General features: G+C 38.3%; 1 protein-coding gene across 3 annotated transcripts in view; it reads right to left on the reverse strand.

Moving 5' to 3' along the window:
- Nucleotides 1-14,356, reverse strand: part of zdhhc20a (zinc finger DHHC-type palmitoyltransferase 20a) — a 51,726-nt gene extending 37,370 nt beyond the window's left edge. For 2 of the 3 annotated variants that reach the window (XM_053645728.1, XM_053645727.1), the window contains exons 1-7: nt 13,710-14,354; nt 12,489-12,515; nt 4,984-5,078; nt 4,733-4,853; nt 4,548-4,617; nt 4,394-4,426; nt 4,079-4,199 (exon numbers count right to left, since the gene is read on the reverse strand). In XM_053645728.1, the coding sequence (XP_053501703.1) occupies nt 4,079-4,199; nt 4,394-4,426; nt 4,548-4,617; nt 4,733-4,853; nt 4,984-5,078; nt 12,489-12,515; nt 13,710-13,827 (585 nt within the window). In that variant the 5' untranslated portion in view covers nt 13,828-14,354. Of the gene's footprint in view, nt 1-4,078; nt 4,200-4,393; nt 4,427-4,547; nt 4,618-4,732; nt 4,854-4,983; nt 5,079-12,488; nt 12,516-13,709 lie in introns of all 3 variants that reach the window. The other variant, XM_053645725.1, reaches the window with a different exon arrangement.
- Between the last annotated feature and the right edge of the window lie 7,521 nt (nt 14,357-21,877).

Consider the following 21,877-nt stretch of genomic DNA (forward strand, 5'->3'; position numbering starts at 1 on the left):
CCGGCTTTACACCTTCACTGTCAAATTTCTTTGCATGCTATGGGAAAACAGTTTCAAATATCCAAAAACTCTTGTATAACTTTTGTGCAGCTTGGTCTGAAGACGATCGCAGACAAAAGTCGTGAGGATTGGACAAAAATTGAAGGCTGTCAAGAGGTTTAAGAAATTTCAAATTGCTAATAAATAATATACAAAGGTGGTCATGAAATTTTTATATCAACTGACTTTAGAAGCTTCCTCGGAATCAGGAAAAATAAGAATCATGATGGCAAACCAAACACTTTAAAAGGCGCAGTCAAATGAGACAAAGGCTAATATGGTCTCTCAAGACATCATACTTTGTGTGTGTGCCACATTTAGTGCGAAAGTCAAAACATTTTTGAGATTAGGTTAGGTTCACCTTTATTGTCATTGTCAGAGTACGAGTACAGAAGCAATGAAATGCAGTTAGCATTCAACCACTAGTGCAAATAGCAAATAATTTAAATGAAATAAATAGGGTTATGGTGCAATAAGTTAAGTGTATAGGTAAAGATAAACAGTATGGTGCATACCAATAATGCAAATAGAAATTAGGTTCAATGAAATAAATAGGAATTATGGTGCAATAGGTTGACCAATATAACCAGTATACAGAGAGAAACAGCATGATGCATGCAATATAACAGACACATACAGTGGATTACAGTAAATGCAGATGTGCAAATAGCAATAATGTGCAAATAGCAATAATGTGCAAATAACAGCCTGATATAAATAACTGTTTGATAGTGAAGTGCAAGTACAATGTACAACACAGTATAGTATGGTGTCTACTGCTAATGATCAATTATTAGTTGAAGGCTAAAAGCTGAGTTCAGCATTAGTACAGCTGAAGGGAAAAAGCTATTCATTAGTATTTCTGTGCAACAACACAGGCTTCTGTAGTGTTTTCATGATGAGAAGTATACAAACAGTCCATGGTGGGGATGGGAGGTGTTCTTAATAATACCGCTCACTCTCCGCAAGCAACGCTTCTGATTGTCCGTAATATTGGGCAGCTGTTCCAATAATGTGTTTGGCAGTTTTCACTACCTGTTATACCTTCTGGTTATACACTGTAGTTGTTGTACCATACCGTGAGGCAGTTTTTAAGGATGCTTTCAATGGTATTGCAATAGACATTCACCATTATCTGAAGAGCAAGTTGAATTTTCCTCAGTCTCCTCAGAAAGTACAGGCACAGTTGTGCCTTTTTGAGGAGAGAGGAGGTGTTGAGGTTGACACCCGGAATCTTTAATAGATTCTGTGGCTAATCTGGCCACAGCCAATACTACTGCTAACAGAAACAGTAAATCTTCAACAGAAACATGAAGCTGGGTAAGTTTTGTTCTACTGTGGCACACTGAAACTAGAGACTTCTCAGAAAACATGGGCATAAACAGAGTATGGGGGCCCTACAGGCCACACCTCAAAGTTTACACGTTCAAAATGATGCCATTTCGACCCTGCCATGCTAAAATGTCTGAAAGCTGGTATGCATGCCTTGTTGCTCATGGGGAACAAAAAGGTCTCAAGCACCCATAATGTCCGCATGACGGATCATTCCACAATGATCATGTGTGAAAAACTACAAAAATGAACTTAAAGTCTGCCATTGATCCAAATGCATTGAAATGTATCTGTGGGATACATTTCTCTACCATGTCAATGTTGAAATGGTCCGCAATCTTAAGGAGGAATGCACCATTGCTGCTTGCAGCTATATTTTTGTATTGAAATTTTTTGGGGTTTTTGCATGTTGCACCATAAAATGTTTTGGCATGTTACATAAGAACACTTTTGAATATTCATATAAAATAAATAAATAAATAAATAGATAGATAAATAAATAAATAAATAAATAAATAAATGAATAAATATTTTTAAAAAACATAACTTTTGTACAGAGTAGTCTCAAAATATTCAAGTCAAGTTTGGTGAAGACTGAACAAATATTGCTGGCTGTGAAAACCTTTTTTTTTTTTTTTTTTAAAAATAATAATAAAATAAAATAATAATAAAAAATAAAAATAAAATACACAGCTCAAATTCAATATGGCATTCTATAAATTCAAATTCAATATTCAGAAAGAAATTTGACCCAATGGTGGTGCTAGACACATTGAGGGGAAGAGTGCAAAATTGGTGAAATGACTTTTGGCACTATGCCCAATCAGTGTGCCAAATTTCACAACATTTACCACATGGCTCTAGGGGCTGCCATAGACTTCTAGCATAGAATAATAATGGCATTAAAGCTGCAGTATTGAACATTTATTGGTTAAAAATTAACAAAAATCAATTACTGAGCAAGTACATAAAAAGTCAAGTGTTCAAAACAAGGTCTCCTTACCTTACCCCAATTCACAATGGTAAGCTTATAATAACGATTTATAATTTGAGCTGTCGGGTTGGATTTCATGGGAAATGTCAGATTGAGGTGATTTGGGTGGCCTTTGATGTCACTGCACCTTTACGTAGTTATGTCACTTCTGTAAACAGAAGGAAGAAGAGCTGGCTGGCTACTATATCACACATGGTGGAGTGTGGTGGAGTGTGTAACTTGTCCTTACAAGAGTTGCTTAGCATTTAAACATGTCATCTAGATGGCTATTTTTGATCTTGAATAGTTCTAAACATAATCATTATGGGGAATCAGCTGTTGTCAAAACCAAGAAGCCTCGAATGGCAGAGAGGCTGCAGTCAAAAAGGGAAGGCAACAGCGCCTGTGCTAAAACTATACTATAAATATTGGCATGTCTTGAGAGGTGGCGATAACTCAGATCTTAAGGGACTGAAGACTGACGCAGAGACAGGTTTTTTTTTGTTGTTGTTGCACAGGTAAGACATTTCAGTGACTCAATAGGTAGCTAGCTAACATTAGCACACTTGTTCACTTGATTCATCTAAGTACTGAGTTTCCCATGTTGTTTTATTTTGTTGCTATGCTCAATGTGGTAAATTGCTAGCTATGAGAGAGAGAGCAACTCGCCTCTACTCCAAGAAAACCGTATTCACTGCCACCTGCATTGTCAAGAATTGGAGCTAATGTACAACCCATATGAATACCTCAAACCATCAGATTCGTCTGCACAGAGGAGCAGCGCTGAAGCACAACCTACGTTTAAAAAATAAAAGACTCTGCAAGTAACTTGCAGATTTAGGTTTCAAACAGAGATGATGAGAGAGGCAAATATTCAGTACTACAGCTTTAAAAAACAAACAAACAAAAAAAAGTACCTTCAGTGCTTGACCCCTAAAAATAAGACTGGCCATCTGGTGTAAAATAGAGCCCTAAAAACTTTCCTACAGGAAATGACTCTTATAGAGACAGAAGACAAATCACTGAGTTTAAAACTGTGGGCTTAAAGTTTTCCTCTCTAAAATTAATCAGAATGAGTAAGTAGAACTATAGACAAAAAAAAAAAAATGGATAATGGTTATTTCCACGATGAGACATGGTCCCTTTTAACTAGATTGTTGTTGATTTAGGCTTCAGGGTGAAACATCAATTTAAATCATAGGAGCAAAGCAAGCATGTGTTCTTTACCTCTGGACAATGCTCTACAGTACTCCTTTGGCAAAGCTTTAAGACCATTAGAGATATGGACAGTATGTTAGATACAGTGATGGCTGCTTTCTGTAAAATATCAATGGGAATATACTTCAAATATATTTTTCTCATATGAATTCATAGGGGTGCCAATAATTGTTGCATACCTATATTTAACATTTTTTTTTTCCAGGATAAACCTGTTCTGTTTGCAATTGTTTGATATCGATGAGAGCAGAGTATTTTTCTTACTTTTTTTTAACAAAACATCAAAAGGTTAAACAATAAAGAATTTTTCACAGCCTTCTTTGCTCATATTTACCAAGGGTGCCAATATTAGTGGATGGCACTGTATACACGTAAAGTCAAGACAATGTCTGTTTTTATGCATTTAGATGAGAAAAAGAAGAAACAGCATTCAGTCGGAATTGAAGTTATGGATGATTATATTCGCACATTGATTTATGGGCACCTGCACCTCAGTGTCTGTGTGACTGCACTTACGGTCCAGAACATAATGAAATATTGTAGGACTGTGGATGCAATGAAAATGCAGTACAGCATGGAGTAGGCCAGGAACAACACAAAGAATTTGTAGTTTGAGAAGCCCACACAGTTATTGACCCTGATCAAAAAAAAGAGAAAAGGCAATGAGAATGATGGAAGCAGATGGATGGATGTCTTCAGCTACAATTATCCTGAGGTAACCGGTCATCTCAAAAACTCATGTCTTCAAGAATCACTGAAAAACACACATATGCACACAAACAACCCCACACAGATGCAACATAACAATAGAGATAAATCAAAGTTACAGACCAGGGGCAATGATGATCCATCTTCAATACACACCTAGATGAAAATTATGAAATACATAATTATAGATTACTAATAGACAGTTTTTCTTAGTCATAATACAAGAAATTACACATATTGAGAAGGAACGCATTGGAATATTTTAATCGATGCTCACTTGTCACATGTAGAGCAATGATGGCATCTGTCCGGTTTGATTACCTGACATCGATTACAGTAACGGATGACTGTAAAAAGCAGCAGGTGGACCAAAAATCTGATTAGCAAGTGAGCACTATTACAATAAAACATATCTACAACTGTATACGCACAACTGTCTTATAAGAGCTTTTTAATGCTGACCTCCAGATCCAGTACATGTGTATATGCTCAAACTTCTGGCAACTTTTTTCAGGATCTCCTGCTGGGCCTCTGGTCTTTCTTCTTTTTCATACTCCTCTTTTTCTGCTTTTGGTAAAGAGAACTGAAGCAGAATAAAGGAGACACAGCAGCATTGTGAGTCTGTGTTTATAAGTAACGGAAAGTGCTCTATATCTTCAAAATACAGGTTTCTTTAATGAAGAAGAAATAAGAGGGGTGTCAAAATGCCATACCGCTTTTGAAGGGTTGCTGGGTTTAGAAATTATGGTCTTCCAGTATGACCACATGAACAATACAAAGCATATATGAAAGACTACCAGATAGATAACTGCAAAACAAAACAATATAGGATTTTTTTGTTCACCAGATAACCTTAAATGTCCAGTTTTCACAAGATGTTACAGAATATCTTTATAGCAGATCTAAAATTATTCAGCCAAAGGTTGGCAACAGACAACCGACACAAGATGCAGTCCTGCTTTATTAGTAAAAATTACATAGGGCATATAATTATATACACTCACCATCCACTTTATTAGGAACACTTAGATGCAATAATCTAATCAGCCAGTCATGTGCTTTAGTTAATGTTCACATCAAACATCAGAATGAAGAAAGTGTATGATCTCTGTGACTTTCATCATGGCATGGATGTTACCAGAATGGCTGGTTTGAGTATTTAATAAACTGCTGATCTCCTGGGGATTTCACAGTCTCTAGAGCAGTGGAAACCTGTTCCTGAAGACTTTAGCTCTAACCATAATCATGCCCACCTGACCATCTAAACATTGCCTTAAAACATCTTCATCAACTAAAACAGGTGTGCTAGGTTTTGGTTGGAGATGACACCCGCAGGAAGGTAGATCTCAAGGAAGAGGGTTGGTGACTACTGCTCTAGAGTTTACACAGAATGGTGCAGAAAACAATGAACAGTTCTGTGGGTGGAAATGTCCTCATTGATGAGAGGGCAGAAGAAAATTGCCAGATTGGTTTGAGCTGCCAGAAAGGATATACAGTGCATCCGGAAAGTATTCACAGCGCTTCACTTTTTCCACATTTTGTTATGTTACAGCCTTATTCCAAAATGGATTTAATTCAATATTTTCCTCAAAATTCTACAAACAATACCCCACAATGACAACGTGAAAGACGTTTGTTTGAAATCTTTGCAAATTTATTAAAAATAAAAAACAAAAAAAGCACATGTACATAAGTATTCACAGCCTTTGCTCAATACTTTGTTGAAGCACCTTTGGCACCAATTACAGCCTCAAGTCTTTTTGAGTATGATGCTACAAGCTTGGCACACCTATTTTTGGGCAGTTTCTCCCATTCTTCTTTGAAGGGCCTCTCAAGCGCCATCAGGTTGGATGGGGAGCGTTGGTGCACAGCCATTTTCAGATCTCTCCAGAGATGTTCAATCGGGTTCGAGTCTGGGCTCTGGCTGGGCCACTCAAGGACATTCACAGAGTTGTCCTGTAGCCAGTCCTTTGTTATCTTGGCTGTGTGCTTATGGTCATTGTCCTGTTGGAAGATGAACCTTTGCCCCAGTCTGAGGTCCAGAGCACTCTGGAGCAGGTTTTCATCAAGGATGTCTCTGTACATTGCTGCATTCATCTTTCCCTCGATCCTGACTAGTCTCCCAGTTCCTGCCACTGAAAAACAACCCCACAGCATGATGCTGCCACCACCATGCTTCACTGAAGGGATGGTATTGGCCAGGTGATGAATGGCACTTGCCATTCAGGCCAAAGAGTTCAATCTTTGTTTCATCAGACCAGAGAATTCTGTTTCTCATGGTCTGAGAGTCCTTCAGGTGCCTTTTGGCAAACTCCAGGCCGGCTGTCATGTGCCTTTTACTGAGGAGTGGCTTCCGTCTGGCCAGTCTACCATACAGGCCTGATTGGTTGAGTGCTGCAGAGATGGTTGTTCTTCTGGAAGGTTCTCCTCTCTCCACAGAGACACGCTGGAGCTCTGTCAGAGTGACCATCGGGTTTTTGGTCACCTCCCTGACTAAGGCCCTTCTCCCCCGATCGCTCAGTTTGGCCAGGCAGCCAGCTCTAGGAAGAGTCCTGGTGGTTCCAAACTTCTTCCATTTACGGATGCTCGAGGCCACTGTGCTCATTGGGACCTTCAATGCTGCAGAAATGTTTCTGTACCCTTCCCCAGATCTGTGCCTCGATACAATCCTGTCTCAGAGGTCTACAGACAATTCCTTGGACTTCAAGGCTTGGTTTGTGTTCTGACATGCATTGTTAACTGTGGGACCTTATATAGACAGGTGTGCCTTTCCAAATCATGTGCAATCAACTGAATTTACCACAGGTGGACTCCAATCAAGTTTTAGAAACATCTCAAGGATGATCAGTGGAAACAGGATGCACCTGAGCTCAGTTTTGAGTGTCATGGCAAAGGCTGTGAATACTTATATACATGTGCTTTTTTTGTTTTTTATTTTTAATAAATTTGCAAAGATTTCAAACAAACTTCTTTCACGTTGTCATTGTGGGGTATTGTTTGTAGAATTTTGAGGAAAATACTGATTTTAATCCATTTTGGAATAAGGCTGTAACATAACAAAATGTGGAAAAAGTGAAGCGCTGTGAATACTTTCCGGATACACTGTAGTAACTCAATCATTCAACTGTGGTGATAGGAAAGCATCGCAGCATGCACAAAACTTCTAACCTTGTTGGTGGACAGGCTATAACAGCAGAAGACCACATTGGGTTCCACTCCTGTCAGCCAAGAACAGGAGTCTGAGGCTATCATGGGCACATGCTCATCAAAACTGGTAACTTAAAGATTAGAGAAAAAAAAGAAAAGAAAAGCACCTGGTTTCAACAGTCAACCGTCCAGTTTTGGTGAGTCTGTACCCATGATAGCCTCAGATTTCTCTTCTTGGCTTACTGGAGTGGAACCCAATGTGGTCTTCTACTGCTGTAGCCCATCCACCTCAAAGTCGATGTTTTGTGCATGCCGAGATGCTTTTCTGCTCACCACATTTGAAAGAGTGCATATTTGAGTTACTACTGTATATACTTCGCGTCGGCTCAAACCAGTCTGGTCATTCTCATCTGATCTCTTTAATCAACAAGGTGTTTCAGCCTGCAGACCCTCAACTCATAGCCGTTTTTCTCACCATACGGAGTAAACTGTAGCAACTGTTTTGTGTAAAATTCCCAGGAAATCAGCAGTTTATGAAATACTCAGACCATCGCTTCTGGTATCACAGAGATCACACTTTTTCCCCCATTCTGATGTTTGATGTGAATATGAACTGAAGCTGTTGACCTGTATCTCAACAGCTGTTTTTTTTGCATTGTGATGCTGCCACATGATTAGCTGTTTAGATAACTGCATGAACCTGCAGGTGTTTATAATAAAGTGGACGGCGAGTATATAACCACAACATATTCAAATACATAAGGTATAAGAATTTTGAAAAATAAAAGCATAACTGCTATTAAGGTCCGTTTTAAAGTCTGCAAATAAAGTAAACTTATTCAACTCATATCAGTGAGCTGAATTAAAATATCATGTAACTTACTGTACGCAAGTACCAATTCCAACATATTTATATTAACTAAATATAATTAAAAGAAGGAAATGAGTAATGTATGTAAACAATGATATTCATCTGTATACTGTTCACATAGATACCATTCATATACGTTCACAGAACACTTCATTAGGAACACTTGTACACAGTACTCATTCATGCAATTATCTAAATCAGCTAATTGTGTGGCAGCAGTGCAATGCATAAAATCATGCAGATACGAACCAGCAGCTTCAGGTAATCCTCACATCAGCCACCAGAATCGAGGGGAAAAAAAATAAATAAATAAATAAAAAAATTTAAAAAATTAAAAAATTCATCCCAGTGATTTTGACCATGGCATGACTGTTGGTAGGGCTGCACGATTATGGCCAAAATGATAATCACGATTATTTTGATCAATATTGAGATCACGATTATTCATTGATTTTAGGGACAGCATATTTTTAATGCACTTTCACATTTAAATAAACAGACCGCTGCTTTCACCTCCATGTTGTGCTACATTCATGCTGATGTACAAATCTTTGTATCAAATTAGACTGGTCCTTAAATTTCATCATCTAGTACAAGCAAAATATAAATAAAATTGTACCCAAAATATAGGATAAGTAAAAATAAATATGCCATCAACCAAATGAAAATATGCAATCAAATATAACAATATGCAACCAAATGAAAACAATTCAGACCTATGCAGAAAAGGCAATAACAGTGTTTACAGGAGGACAGACGAAGCCAAAGCACCCAACAGAGTGGTGCAGGGATGACATCATTTTGTACCGGAACCCAGAAGTTAGCATCACACTGGTTCCCTCGACAAAAACTCAATAGGATTTTCACATAGACTTTTGGATTATTGCAAAAAAATAAGCTCTGTGATCAACAAAAGTTTGCAATACTAACACGTTTTGTCCAAGATAATTTTCACAAATGAACACGACTTTTATGAAGTTTGAAGTCTAAATACAATCACAAGAAATAAATAGCTAACCGTATGCTATAAACTAACTACACCACGGTCGCTCAACTTCAACGTCACCAAACTTTTCCAAACATGATTTAAAAACATTTTCCGTAATATGTATTTACCCTGTGGATCATCTACCTTTTTTGGGGGAATTGTGCACAGCATACTTGAACCAGTTTATCTGCAAATTTTTTTCCTGTTCAGCGTGATGATGTTTAATGTCCCTGACAACGTCTGCAGTCCCATTTAGCAACATGTTAGGGTCATGATTCTGCCTCGCGCAAAGTGCTGGAGTGCGCTCTGAAGGGCTAAAATGCTAACTCATTTCCGGGTTTTGGCTTTACAAAATTATGTCATCCCTGCGCAACTCTACGGTGATTGGCTCTAAGTTTAGGAAGTGCTTGATTTGATATGCAGTGGAGTTTTCTATGAGCGGAGGACAAACTTTAAACATCAATATCACAGCCAATCATGTCCATGTGATCATGGGCAGTCAAAATCGTAATCGAGATCGATTAATTGTGCAGCCCTAACTGTTGGTACCAGATGGGCTGGTTTGAGTATTTCTAACTGGGATTTCATGCGCAAGAGTCTCTAGGAGTAGGGTTGTAACGGTGAGGAAAGTTTTTCCCACCGGTTAATTGACGTGTGACAACACCGGTAATACAGGGATCACCAGGGGGATGCTTTTCACTCTTTTCCTCGTTCACTTTTAAATCGCTTATGAATACCCGTGCGGCTGTGCGCATTTCACTTTCTCTTTAGAATTGGCAGCTGAAATTCGGGGGATTCGGGGGCTGAAATTGCTTGAATAGTGCAGGTTCCCTATTAACATTGGGTTTAAATCCAAAATATTGCCAAATAGGCGCTTTGACAAGACGATGGCGGAAGATTTGGTTTCAAAGCGAAATGTAAGTCAGCTCGCCTCACTTGTCACGTCAAAATGAAATCTGACTCCTGCTGATCTGTGCTGCAACTCTGACTCATTCGGCTCATGCTGAATTGAGCAGACGTTTTCAGTTTTTAATTGTAGTGTCCATTCTCAAACTGAACGAAATGATTTTTATTACTATAAAAAAGCAAAACGACAGTGGGGGCTAATGCCACGGTGGGCAAGTGATGTCATTGGTGTGTGGCCGAATACCGTGCAACACCGACTATCACAGCAAGGCTACTCTAGAGTTTACTCAGTATCGTGCAATAAAGAAAAAACATCGTATCCAGTGAGTGGCAGTTCTGCAGACAGAAATACCTTGTTGATGCAAGAGGTCAACAAGATGTTTAACAGAGAATGACCAGACTGGTTCAAGCTGGCAGAATGGCAACATTAACTAAATAAAGTAAATAAACACGCTGTAGAATTGTGGTGAGCAGAAAAGGATTTCAGAGGCATTCCAAAGGCAGATGGGCTACTACAGCAGATGAGCATATCAGGTTCCACTTATTTCAGCCATGAACTGAAAGCAGTGGCTGCAGTGGGCACAGGCTGACCAAAACTGTACAGTTGAATACTGGAAAACATAGCCTGGTCTGATGAATTTCGATTTCTACTCAAGCACACAGATGGTAGGGTGAGAATTTGATTCCAACAGCATGAATCCATGGACCAAACCTCCCTTGTGTCAACAGTCCAGGCTGGTGGAGGTGGCGTAATGGTGTGGGGAAAGTTTTCTTGTGCACTTTGGGTTGTTAATACAAATCATCACCTGAATGCCACAGCCTATTTAAACATTGTTGTTGACCATGTGCATGTGTCCATTCATGGTCACAAATTACCCATTTTCCAATGGCTACTTCCAGCATGATAATGCACCATCTCACAAAGCAAAATCATCTCAAACTGGTTTCATAAACATGACAATGAGTTCTCTGTTCTTCTGTGACCTTTTCAGTCACCAGATTTGAATATAATAATAGAACACCTCTGGAGATTCACAGCATGAAACTGCACCTGAAAAATCTGCAGGAACTGCATGATGTAATCATGCCAACATGAACCAGAATCTCAAAAGAATTAGAGATTATATAAAGATTTCCAGCATCTTGTGGAAACCATGCCACAAATAACTGAGGCTGTTTTGAGAGCAAAGGGTGGCCCTACCTAGTATAGAATTCCTAATAAAGTGTTAGGAGTGAGACAGACAGACACACACAGGTGCTTGAAAGCTTGTGAACCCTTTAGAATGTTCTATATTTCTACATAAATATGACCTAAAACGTAATAAGATTTTCAGTCAAGTCCTAAAAGTAGATAAAGAGAACCACCACCATATTTCACAGGTTTTATAAGGTTCTTATGCTGGAATGCAATGTTTTCTTTTCTCCAAATATTTCCCTCCAAAATATATTTTATTTTGCTCTTATGTGTCCACTAAATATTGTTCACATAGCCTTCTGGCTTGTCCATGTGATCTTTAGCAAACTGCAGAGGGTCAGCCATGTTCTTTTTGGAGAGCAGTGGTTTTCTCCTTGCAACCCTGCCATGCACATCACTGTTGTTGTTCAGTGTTCGCCTGATGGTGGACTCATGAACGTTAACATTAGCCAATGTGAGAGTGGCCTTTAGTTGCTTAGAAGTTACTCTGGCTCCTTTGTGACCTCGCAGACTACCACACATCTTGTTCTTGGAGTGATCCTTGTTGGTCAACCACTCCTGGGACGGGCAACAGTGGTCTTAAATTTCATTTATTTGTACACAATCTGTCTGACTGTGGATTGGTGGACTCCAAACTTTTTAGAGATGGTTTTGTAACCTTTACCAGCCTGTTGAGCATCAAGAACTCCTTTTCTGAGGTCCTCGGGAATCTCCTTGCCATGATATACTTCCACAAACATGTGAAGATTACACTTCGACACTTGTACTTGAGAGCTCGCTCACACTTGATTGTCATTCCATTGATTGAAAACTTCTACCTCTAATTTCACTTTCAAATTAACTGCTAATCCTAGAGGTTCACATACTTTTGATACTCACAGATATGTAATAAATAAATGACAAAGTATAATATTTTTGTCTCATTTGTTTAATTGGTTTCTCTTTGTCTACTTTTAGGACATTTATTAAAATCTGATTATGTTTTAGATCATACTTATGCAGATATATAGAAAACTTTCAAGCACGACTGTATATATCCATCCTTTATTACATGTACATTAATGGCTGTATACAGATTTCTGTAGTGGTCTACAAGCACTCCCATTCTTACCTTGCTCTTCAGTGTTAGGGATTGTGTCTAGGAGAGAGAAAAGAGAGAACAAATTAGAAAGCAATCAATGTAACTGACAATCTTCGTCCACTGAAAGCAAGCAGTCGAGGAGTGTTTCTTTCGAGACTGGTACTGCCATCTGGCATCGAGAAAGCCTCCCTTGTGTGATAGAGTTATTTGAAAACCTTTCTAGCACTGACTAATTATTTCTTATAAAGGCAGGCATACAACATGGTTTCCCATTATTTCTAAGATTGTGTCCATAAATCCTTTGACACAAAAGATATAAAGGTTGAGACAGAGAGTTAGTGATTCTATCTGAACTGCATTTGCATTAAATAAAAGAAAGAAAAAAAATCATATTACCCTCAATCTTTTTCATTTGTACAAATTCCTGAGATCTTACACATGCAAAAACAGTCAAATTGATGGATCTTGGGTGTATAATTACTTATTAAGTCAGTGTGTATGTTTATGGGTCTAAAGGCCAAAGCATGGCACACGGTCTTGTTAAGACAGCATAAAGAAGGAGGCCAATAATTATAGGCACTGTTTACAGGACAGATACTCTTTACAGGAAGAAAGAGAGTTATGTAAGGCGAGAGAGAGACACAGGGTGCGTTCATGTGGTTAATATGGGTTGTAGTGAGTGTTAAAGGACATGGTTTTATTAAACTTTAATAAAATATATTACAACAAGGAACCGATAAAAGGTACAGAGGTGTGTCTGTCTCATTAGTGACAAATCAAAACGTGTTAGAAGCGCAAGCCTGTTTAAATTTTAACTTGGTCTGAGGATTACTCGTTGCAGAAGTAACCGTGCTAAAGGAAACAATAATAACCAGACCATCCGGCTGGACATTACGAACATAATTCATAATTTTCACAAAGCATTTTAGCCAATTACCTTTATAACTACATTCAGCACACGACTTTTGTTTACTGACTTAAGCTAACTGACTGCATACAAACGGGTTTTACACACAAACACACACAAAACTAAGATTAAATTACACAGTTGACAAAAACACGAGAAACCCATCTAAACAAATCCACGTGAAAAAGTGTGGCACATATTTTCCGGACTTCGCCCGGATTTTCACTGTATCGGTACCAGGCACTTGCAGTCACACATCCCGCTGCCCTGCGCTACTACAAACTAATCACCAACTTTCACACGAAGAACAGAAACACAACAACCAATTTTTCTGCAACACTCACAGATACAGAGCTCCACCACGTAAGCGTAATATGACCAGCAAACCACCAAGTTGATGAAAATAACAGGTATCCATGCTAAACCCCGCTGACAGCATATCAGTACGTGCAAAGGCGCCATCTTTAAACTGGATATAGAGACCGGCTGTGACGTCACCAGGACAACAATCCCTGCCTAAGAGCCATGTAATTCATCATGAACATACAGTAAGTACATTATACAAAATAAATCATTATAAATAACACTTTTCCAACCTTAAACACAAAAACGCAACAAACAAAAAAAACGTATAAAAAAAGAAATACCTTACTCTAATACTCTGGGTCTTTACTCTAATAAAGTGGGTCAAAATGACCTGTAATTGGATTCAATGGTTTTCTTATTTATTAAAAAAAAAAAAAAAGTGTCCTATTAATTAAATTATTTTTTTTTTAAATGATGATACACAAATATTTTCATTTATCAAACATATTTATTTGTTCACTTCCCTAATACATATGCAGTACAAACAATGACAATAATTTTTTCAAATGCAGTTTCACTTTTTCTGAGCGAACTCTGATCAAATACTACTGTAACGCATTTTGTAGTCAACTTTCACTTCTCACATGTCTTGCAGAGCGTAAGAATGATCTTTGCAGACAGGGACAGAACATCTCACACATAAGGTTTGCATCTTTCTGTCCATAACTGTTGAGCAGAGTTTGGATGAATCATTGAATGACTGATATATAAGAGAGAGAGAGAGGCATAGGCAGTCCCCTATGGCGCCACCAGTTTTGGGGCACCGATGAGTGCCCCAACGCCCCTACCCCGCTCGACTCACCCACCCACAAGAAAGAACGTACCAAGGGCATAGGCTGGCCTGGGCGTTCGGGGCTGTAGTCCCGAAGATTTTTTCTTTAGCCCCGAATAATTCTCCATGGAAGTATTTTGCAAACAATTTTCAAAAGCAATTGTGTTTCCTATTTGTCAACACATAAATTGTGACATAATGCAAATAAAAATGCAAATCATGTATTACTGTTTGCGTTTACATGAACATACAGTGTCTGCCAAATTTCAAATTGAAACGCAAAGTCCATTTGCAATTGCATTTCCCACATCTTACGAGTTATGACCCTGTCATAACAAAATAGCAATAACAATTACCCCGTTTGCTATTTCACTTCCTCGGGGTCTCGTACAGAGCCTGAGAAAATTCAAACGGAATATCAAATCCCTTTGCATTTGAACTTCTGATGCCTTGCACAGAAACTTGCCAATCAGTTTTGGGGGTAGGAGTATACTATGGGGCATGTTTGTATTTGGAAGTGACGTCAGACACAGTCGATAGCCAAGAAGGAAAATGTGCTGTACAGATGATTTTGCCAATGCTTTATTTAAAGATAATGAAGGATAAATCTGTCGCCATAAAACCAGAAATTTTGGAGCAACACTGCTCGCATAAAGTTTTTCTAAAAAGTTTATTGTTGCACTTGCAATATAAGAAATATGCTCCTATCATCAGGTGAGGTGGTTATTCCTTCAACGGTGAATATTTTATTGAATATTGAATTTGAGAAGATGAGGAAGGTGAAGTGATTGATTAAGCCATTAATTACCCTTGAAAACTCAACATGTGTCACGTCAACGTTCTTATGCTTGTTAATTTTTTTGTAACTAAGAGAATCCCCAATAAAATTTTAAATGAAAATAATATTCTTCTCAACACATTTGTTATTAAATAAGGTCCTGTTTCTGTGCAAAACATGCTGCTTATTCTACACAATACAACCATGAGGTGAAAATTTGTGTTTAAAAGCGGCATTTTGTGTTTAAAATTTGTGTTTAGAGGCATCAGTGCCGCGATCGTTTTGGCGCCAAGTCTCTTTTTGCTTTAAAGCTTGCTTGTGGAAACTGGCTAGTTTAATGGGCAATTTGTTACAGTTAAAATTATATCCCAACAAAAACTTTAAACCGCCAATGCTTTATTATGGCCGTGTATGACTCCAAGGCTCTCTAAAATGTGGCTGACTATGATTGACGTCACTTCCAAATACAAACACACCCCATAGTACACAGTACTCCCACCCCCAACACTGATTGACAGGTTTCTGTGTAAGGCATCAAAAATGCAAATGCAAAGGGATTTGATATTCTGTTTGAATGTTGTCAGGCCCTGTATGCAATACCAAGGAAGTGAAATAGCAAATGGGGTAATTTCTATTGCTATTTTGATATGACAAGATCATAACTCATAAGATATAGGAAATGCAATTGTAAATGGACTTTGCGTTTCTATTTCAAATTTGGCAGACACTCTATGTTCGTATAAAAAAAAATGCAAATGGTAATACACGATCTGCATTTTTATTTGCATTATGTAAAAATTTATGCATCCACAAATAGGAAACACAATTGCAAATTCAGTTGGCAATTGCTTTTGAATAATTAGGAAACTGCTTTTGAAAATTGTCTGCAAAATACTTCAATCCCACCTGGAGTGGTTTATCACTACAAAGCTGAACATCAGTAAAAGAAGACGACAGTGTTGTAATTTTGCATCTTCAGTGAACTGAGTGTTCTTCAGTGAGGCAAGACCAATCAGACAGAGTTTACAGGCAAATACGGAAATACCTGCATCTCATTAGCTGACAGGTTCTGCCAAACGCTAGCACACACAGTCAGTTAGTGTGAGGGGAAAATGTTTTAAAATGATTTATATATATATATATGTATATATATATATATATATATATATATATATATATATATATATATATATATATATAGTATCTCACAAAAGTGAGTACACCCCTCACATTTTTGTAAATCTTTGATTATATCTTTTCATGTGATGACACTGAAGAAATGACACATTGCTACAATGAAAAGTAGTGAGTGTACAGCTTGTGGAACAGTGTAAATTTGCTGTCCCCTCAAAATAACTCAACACACAGCCATTAATGTCTAAACCGCTGGCAACAAAAGTGAGTACACCCCTAAGTGAAAATGTCCAAATTGGGCCCAAAGTGTCAATATTTTGTGTGGCCACCATTATTTTCCAGCACTGCCCTTAACCATCTTGGACATGGAGTTCACCAGAGCTTCACAGGCTGCCACTGGAGTCCTCTTCCACTCCTCCATGATGACATCACGGAGCTGGTGGATGTTAGAGACCTTGTGCTCCTCCACCTTCCGTTTTGCATCCATGTTTAGGCGGAATATTCTGTTACGTATCGTGACGTAATGGAGATAGGATGGATGCAAACGCAGTTAGAACAGTTTTCTTTATGAGAAACACAGACAGGTAAAACCAAAACGTGATCCAAAACGTAATCCACAAACATGCAAGAGGTCAGGCGATTGGCAAACAGGCATACACAGGGCTAGGCAGGAATCAAGGTCGTGGTCACGGAAAACAGGGTCAAGACACAAAACATGAAACATAAACAATGGCGAGATACTGGGAGCAGAGAACCCAGTGTAAACTGACTATGACTATGACTATGACTATGACTATCTATCGAAAGTACTCTAAACTAAGTATCTTAACTATCTCTCATCTAAACTCTAATATTCCACACTGTGTGCTGGGAGGCGCGCGGTATATATACAAACATAATCAGCGTCGTAATAGCTGACGGCTGAGGGCAATTCGGACACACGTGACACAATAGCCAATGATGGAACAGGGAGGAGACATAACAAAACATAACAAATGCATGTGTCCAAATGTCACAAATGTCAACAACGAAAAGGCAGGTGCTCGCGCACCTTGCACAGCAGCGTGCATTCACATGCTCTTTAGCACGCTGCTTAAAGGGGAAGTCGTGACACCTTGGTGAATTTGTAATTGTGCGTAGGATCATTATCCTGTTGAAACATATTTCAAGTAATTTGGAGATCTTTTAAAATCCCTTGCCAGTCTCATAGGCATCCACAACCTTTTTTCTGAAGGCCTTACAAAACTCTTTGGCATGATGACACCACACACCTCAGTAGCAAAGGGAACACCAGACACTACATATGAGAGGTGTATAAATAAGACAAGTTCCACCTGCACTCCCTAACAAGGTTCTAATCACTGGCACAAAATCTTGAACAGCTGATTCTAATTTTATGGATTTGAAGGCATGATAAATGTAGGGGTATACTTACTTTTTCCATGAGACTGATCTGTTTTTTCTCAACTTAAATTGTGAAAATTACTACAAAATATAAATGTTTATGTGTTTCATAGAGTGTATCAACTTTATTAATAGACACTGTTTCAAAGATGATCAAATGTTTGCTTGTCCAAATATGTCAAAAAAAGCCAAAAATTTCCATAGGGTGTAATTTTTCACATGACTTGTGTATGTCTGTCTATCTATCTATCTATCTATCTTTCTTTCTCTCTCTCTCTCTCTCTCTCTCTCTCTCTCAAAAAACTTTGTTAAATATATGTGTGAAACAATTATTTGCACCCTTATGATTTCATATGAGAAAAATATATTTGAAGTATATTCCCATTGTTATTTTGCATTCATCACAATGGATAAGACAAACTAATATAGCTGTTATGTGTTGTTGAACTTCAGAAAATGGGAAGTGGCTATAAGAATATAGCAAAAAACACTGAAAATTTCCATTTCCACCATCAGCGCAATAATTAAGAAGTTCCAGTCACCTGGAAATGGTATGAATCAACCAGGAATTGGATGTGTGTCTATATTGTCTCAAAGTACTGTGAAGAGGATGGTTAGAGTGGCCAAAAAATCTCCAGGGATCACAGCTGGAGAATTGCAGAAGTTAGTTGCATCTTGTGGTCAGAAAGTCTTCAAAACTACAATCCAAAGTCATCTACATCACCACAAGTTGTTTGGGAAAAAAGCCTCTACTCTCATCCAAAAACAGTGTCTTCAGTTTGCCAGACACTACTGGAACTTCAAATAGGATCGGGTTCTATGATGAGATAAACACCAGAGGTGGTTTTGGTGCACAGAGAGAGGTAGCCATATGGAAAAGTACCTAATGCCCACAGTTAAATATGGTGGTGGCTCTTTAATGTCTTTCATCCAGAGGACCTGGACATTTTGTTAGGATACATGGCATCATGGACTCCATCAAATATCAACAGATATTAAATGAAAACCTAACTCCCTCTGCCAGAAAGTTTAAAATGGGCCATGGTTGGATCTTCCAGCAGGACAATGATACAAAACATAAACCCTGTAAGGCGTGTTTGAGTAGATGCATCAGTTCTTTTCGTCTTCATGGAAGGCCCATTCAGGGGAGGCCCAGATTTCTTCTTGGAAGGACCAGGGTTGATGGTGTTTAACCTTACATCTAGCCACAGAGAACACATGAAACATGAAGACTCTTAAGAATGCAAGCCTGACCATAAAAAGCACATAGAATAAAAATGAGAGCCCATAAGTACACCGTACAGGCATAGATAATGTGGAAAATTCTTCGTGAGTTTGGCTGTTTTATTTTTCTAAAGAATAAGTTAAATAGCTTAATTGATTTTATAGTTTGAATTTGTGAGCTAGCAGGGTCAATGTAGGTTGGAGAAGCAAATTATCCCATATTGTTTTGACAAGCCAGCCAGGAGGGTTCAACAGGTACCCTGTACCCTGACGGATGAAACCAGCTCCACCATCCAGACCAGACAATTTTGGCCAAACTTAGGACAAGGTAAGCAGAACACTTGTTAAATCAAAGCTTCTGTGGTAGTTTTGTGTGGTCTGTGATGGTGCGGAGGCCCCGCTTTTGGGACGGATCAGTTCCGTGACCCTCCTTAAAATAACCTAGTAAATTACAAACTAAAAATTAAGGAACAAATTTAGCTTTTTTTTTGTAGAATATAAAGACTGGATTGAGAATGGGACATATACTTTTGCAAACAGGTCTGTGTAAAGCATATTGGAGTACACAGTCATGAAATGTGTGTGCACATCTATGTTTAACAACATATTGTGACTCCCATCTGTGGATACGGCTGTTTTCTTCCTTTGGGAAGAGGGCAGGCCTGTCACGGGCAGGTCAGGAGTAGACCCCAACTGTGGATACCGCTGTGTGTTCTCCTGGGAAAGGACAGGTCTGTTACGGGCAGATTGAGGGTTAGTGATTAAAAGCCTGTGGATACTGCTGTCGTTAGAGTGGCAGGTCTGTTACGGGCATGTCAGTACTGTTATAACCTGTGGATACTGCTGTTTTTTAGGAAAAACAGGAATGCACAGACAGGAGTTTAGGAAATCCTGTGGATAACGCTGCCCTCAGGGGAAGGGCAGAACTGCACGGCCAGGTCACTGGTGTTTCAAGTATTGTATTGTGGTATTTTGAGATACTGCTGTGGTAGGAAGTACCCCACAGGTCTGCTTGGTCAAGATAAGTTAAGAGTTTAGGTATGTTTTAAGTATTGTTTCTTCATGAGATACTGCTGTGGTAAGCAAAGGGTATATGTTGCTGCAGTATTGTACAAATCTGTAGATAGCATTGTATACAGTGCATCTGGAAAGTATTCACGGCGCTTCACTTTTTGTTATGTTACAGCCTTATTCCAAAATGGATTAAATTCATTATTTTCCTCAAAATTCTACAAACAATACTCCATAATGACAACGTGAAAGAAGTTTGTTTGAAATCTTTGCAAATTTATTAAAAATAAAAAAACAATGTCCAGAAAGAACTGTCCAGCAGAAATGTTCAACAGAAATGTTCAGCAGAAATGTTTAGCAGAAATGTTGAGCAGAAATGTTTAGTTCAGCAGAAATGTTCAGCAGAAATGTTTAGTTCAGCAGAAATGTTCAGTAGAAATGTTCAGCAGTAATGTTTAGTTCAGCAGAAATGTTCAGCAGAAATGTTCAGCAGAAATGTTTAGTTCAGCAGAAATGTTCAGCAGAAATGTTCAGCAGAAATGTTTAGCAGAAATGTCTAGCAGAAATGTTCAGCAGAAATGTTCAGCAGTAATGTTTAGTTCAGCAGAAATGTTTAGCAGAAATGTTTAGCAGAAATGTTCAACAGAAATATTCAGCAGAAATGTTTAGTTCAGCAGAAATGTTCAGCAGAAATGTTCAACAGAAATATTCAGCAGAAATGTTTAGTTCAGCAGAAATGTTCAACAGAAATGTTCAGCAGAAATGTTCAGTAGAAATGTTCGGCAGAAATTTTCAGCAGAAATGTTCAATAAAAATGAAACTGGAAACCATTAAAAATAAATAAATAATAATAATAATAATAATAATAAAAATAAATAAAAAAATGAAAAAACAAAAAAAGCAAAAAAAGATTTAGGTTGAGGATGACTTAAAGAGAAAGGGTGTTTGATGATCTCCCATTTGGCAACTTATAGAGAAGGTGGGAGATCATAAATTTGTAAAGTAAAGTAAATCAGTATAGAAAAAGGGCAGAGGCCAAGGTTCAGGCTGAAGGAAAAATGTCTAAATGACACTACATTTGTTGGTGTCCAGATATATAGGCATTGAGGAAGACAACAGTGTGAGGAGCGTATCAGAATTTCATTGCGGGGTAGCCCCTAATCATCCAATAGTGCGCCTCCTGTTAGAAAACCCAGATTACAATCTAACTGAAACTATACTGTGGGCAGATGGGCTACATATCACAAGGTACAGATTGGTAAGGTTGCGGAACCAGTACACCTTGTTGATTAAGTATATAAGAAGCACGGGTATTATATGGGAACAGTGATTATTGACTCCAGTCTTTCATTTGATGCTCATGTAGATAATATTATTGGATAGTCTTCTTTCATCTCAGAAATATTGCTAAGATAAGAAATAAAATGTCACTACATGAGGCAGAAATATTAGTTCATGCTTTCGTCACCTCTAGGCTAGATTATTGTAATGCCTTACTGTCTGGATGTTCCAGTAGGTGCATAAACAAACTCCAGTTAGTCCAGAATGCAGCTGCAAATGTCCTTACTAGAACCAGAAAGTATGACCACATCACCCCGATTTTATCCACACTGCATTGGTTCCCAGTAAAATATTGCATTGATTATAAAATACTACTACTGACCTATAAAGCACTGAATGATCTTGCGCCAAGTACCTGAGCAAACTTTTGGTATTCTATGATCCGCCACACCTACATGGATCAAAAGGTGCAGGCTATTTGTTGGTATATCGAATAGTGAAGGCTACAACAGGGGGAAGAGCTATCTCTTACAAAGCCGCAC

The sequence above is a fragment of the Ictalurus furcatus genome, chromosome 16, assembly GCF_023375685.1.
Source record: "Ictalurus furcatus strain D&B chromosome 16, Billie_1.0, whole genome shotgun sequence".
NCBI lineage: Eukaryota > Metazoa > Chordata > Actinopteri > Siluriformes > Ictaluridae > Ictalurus > Ictalurus furcatus.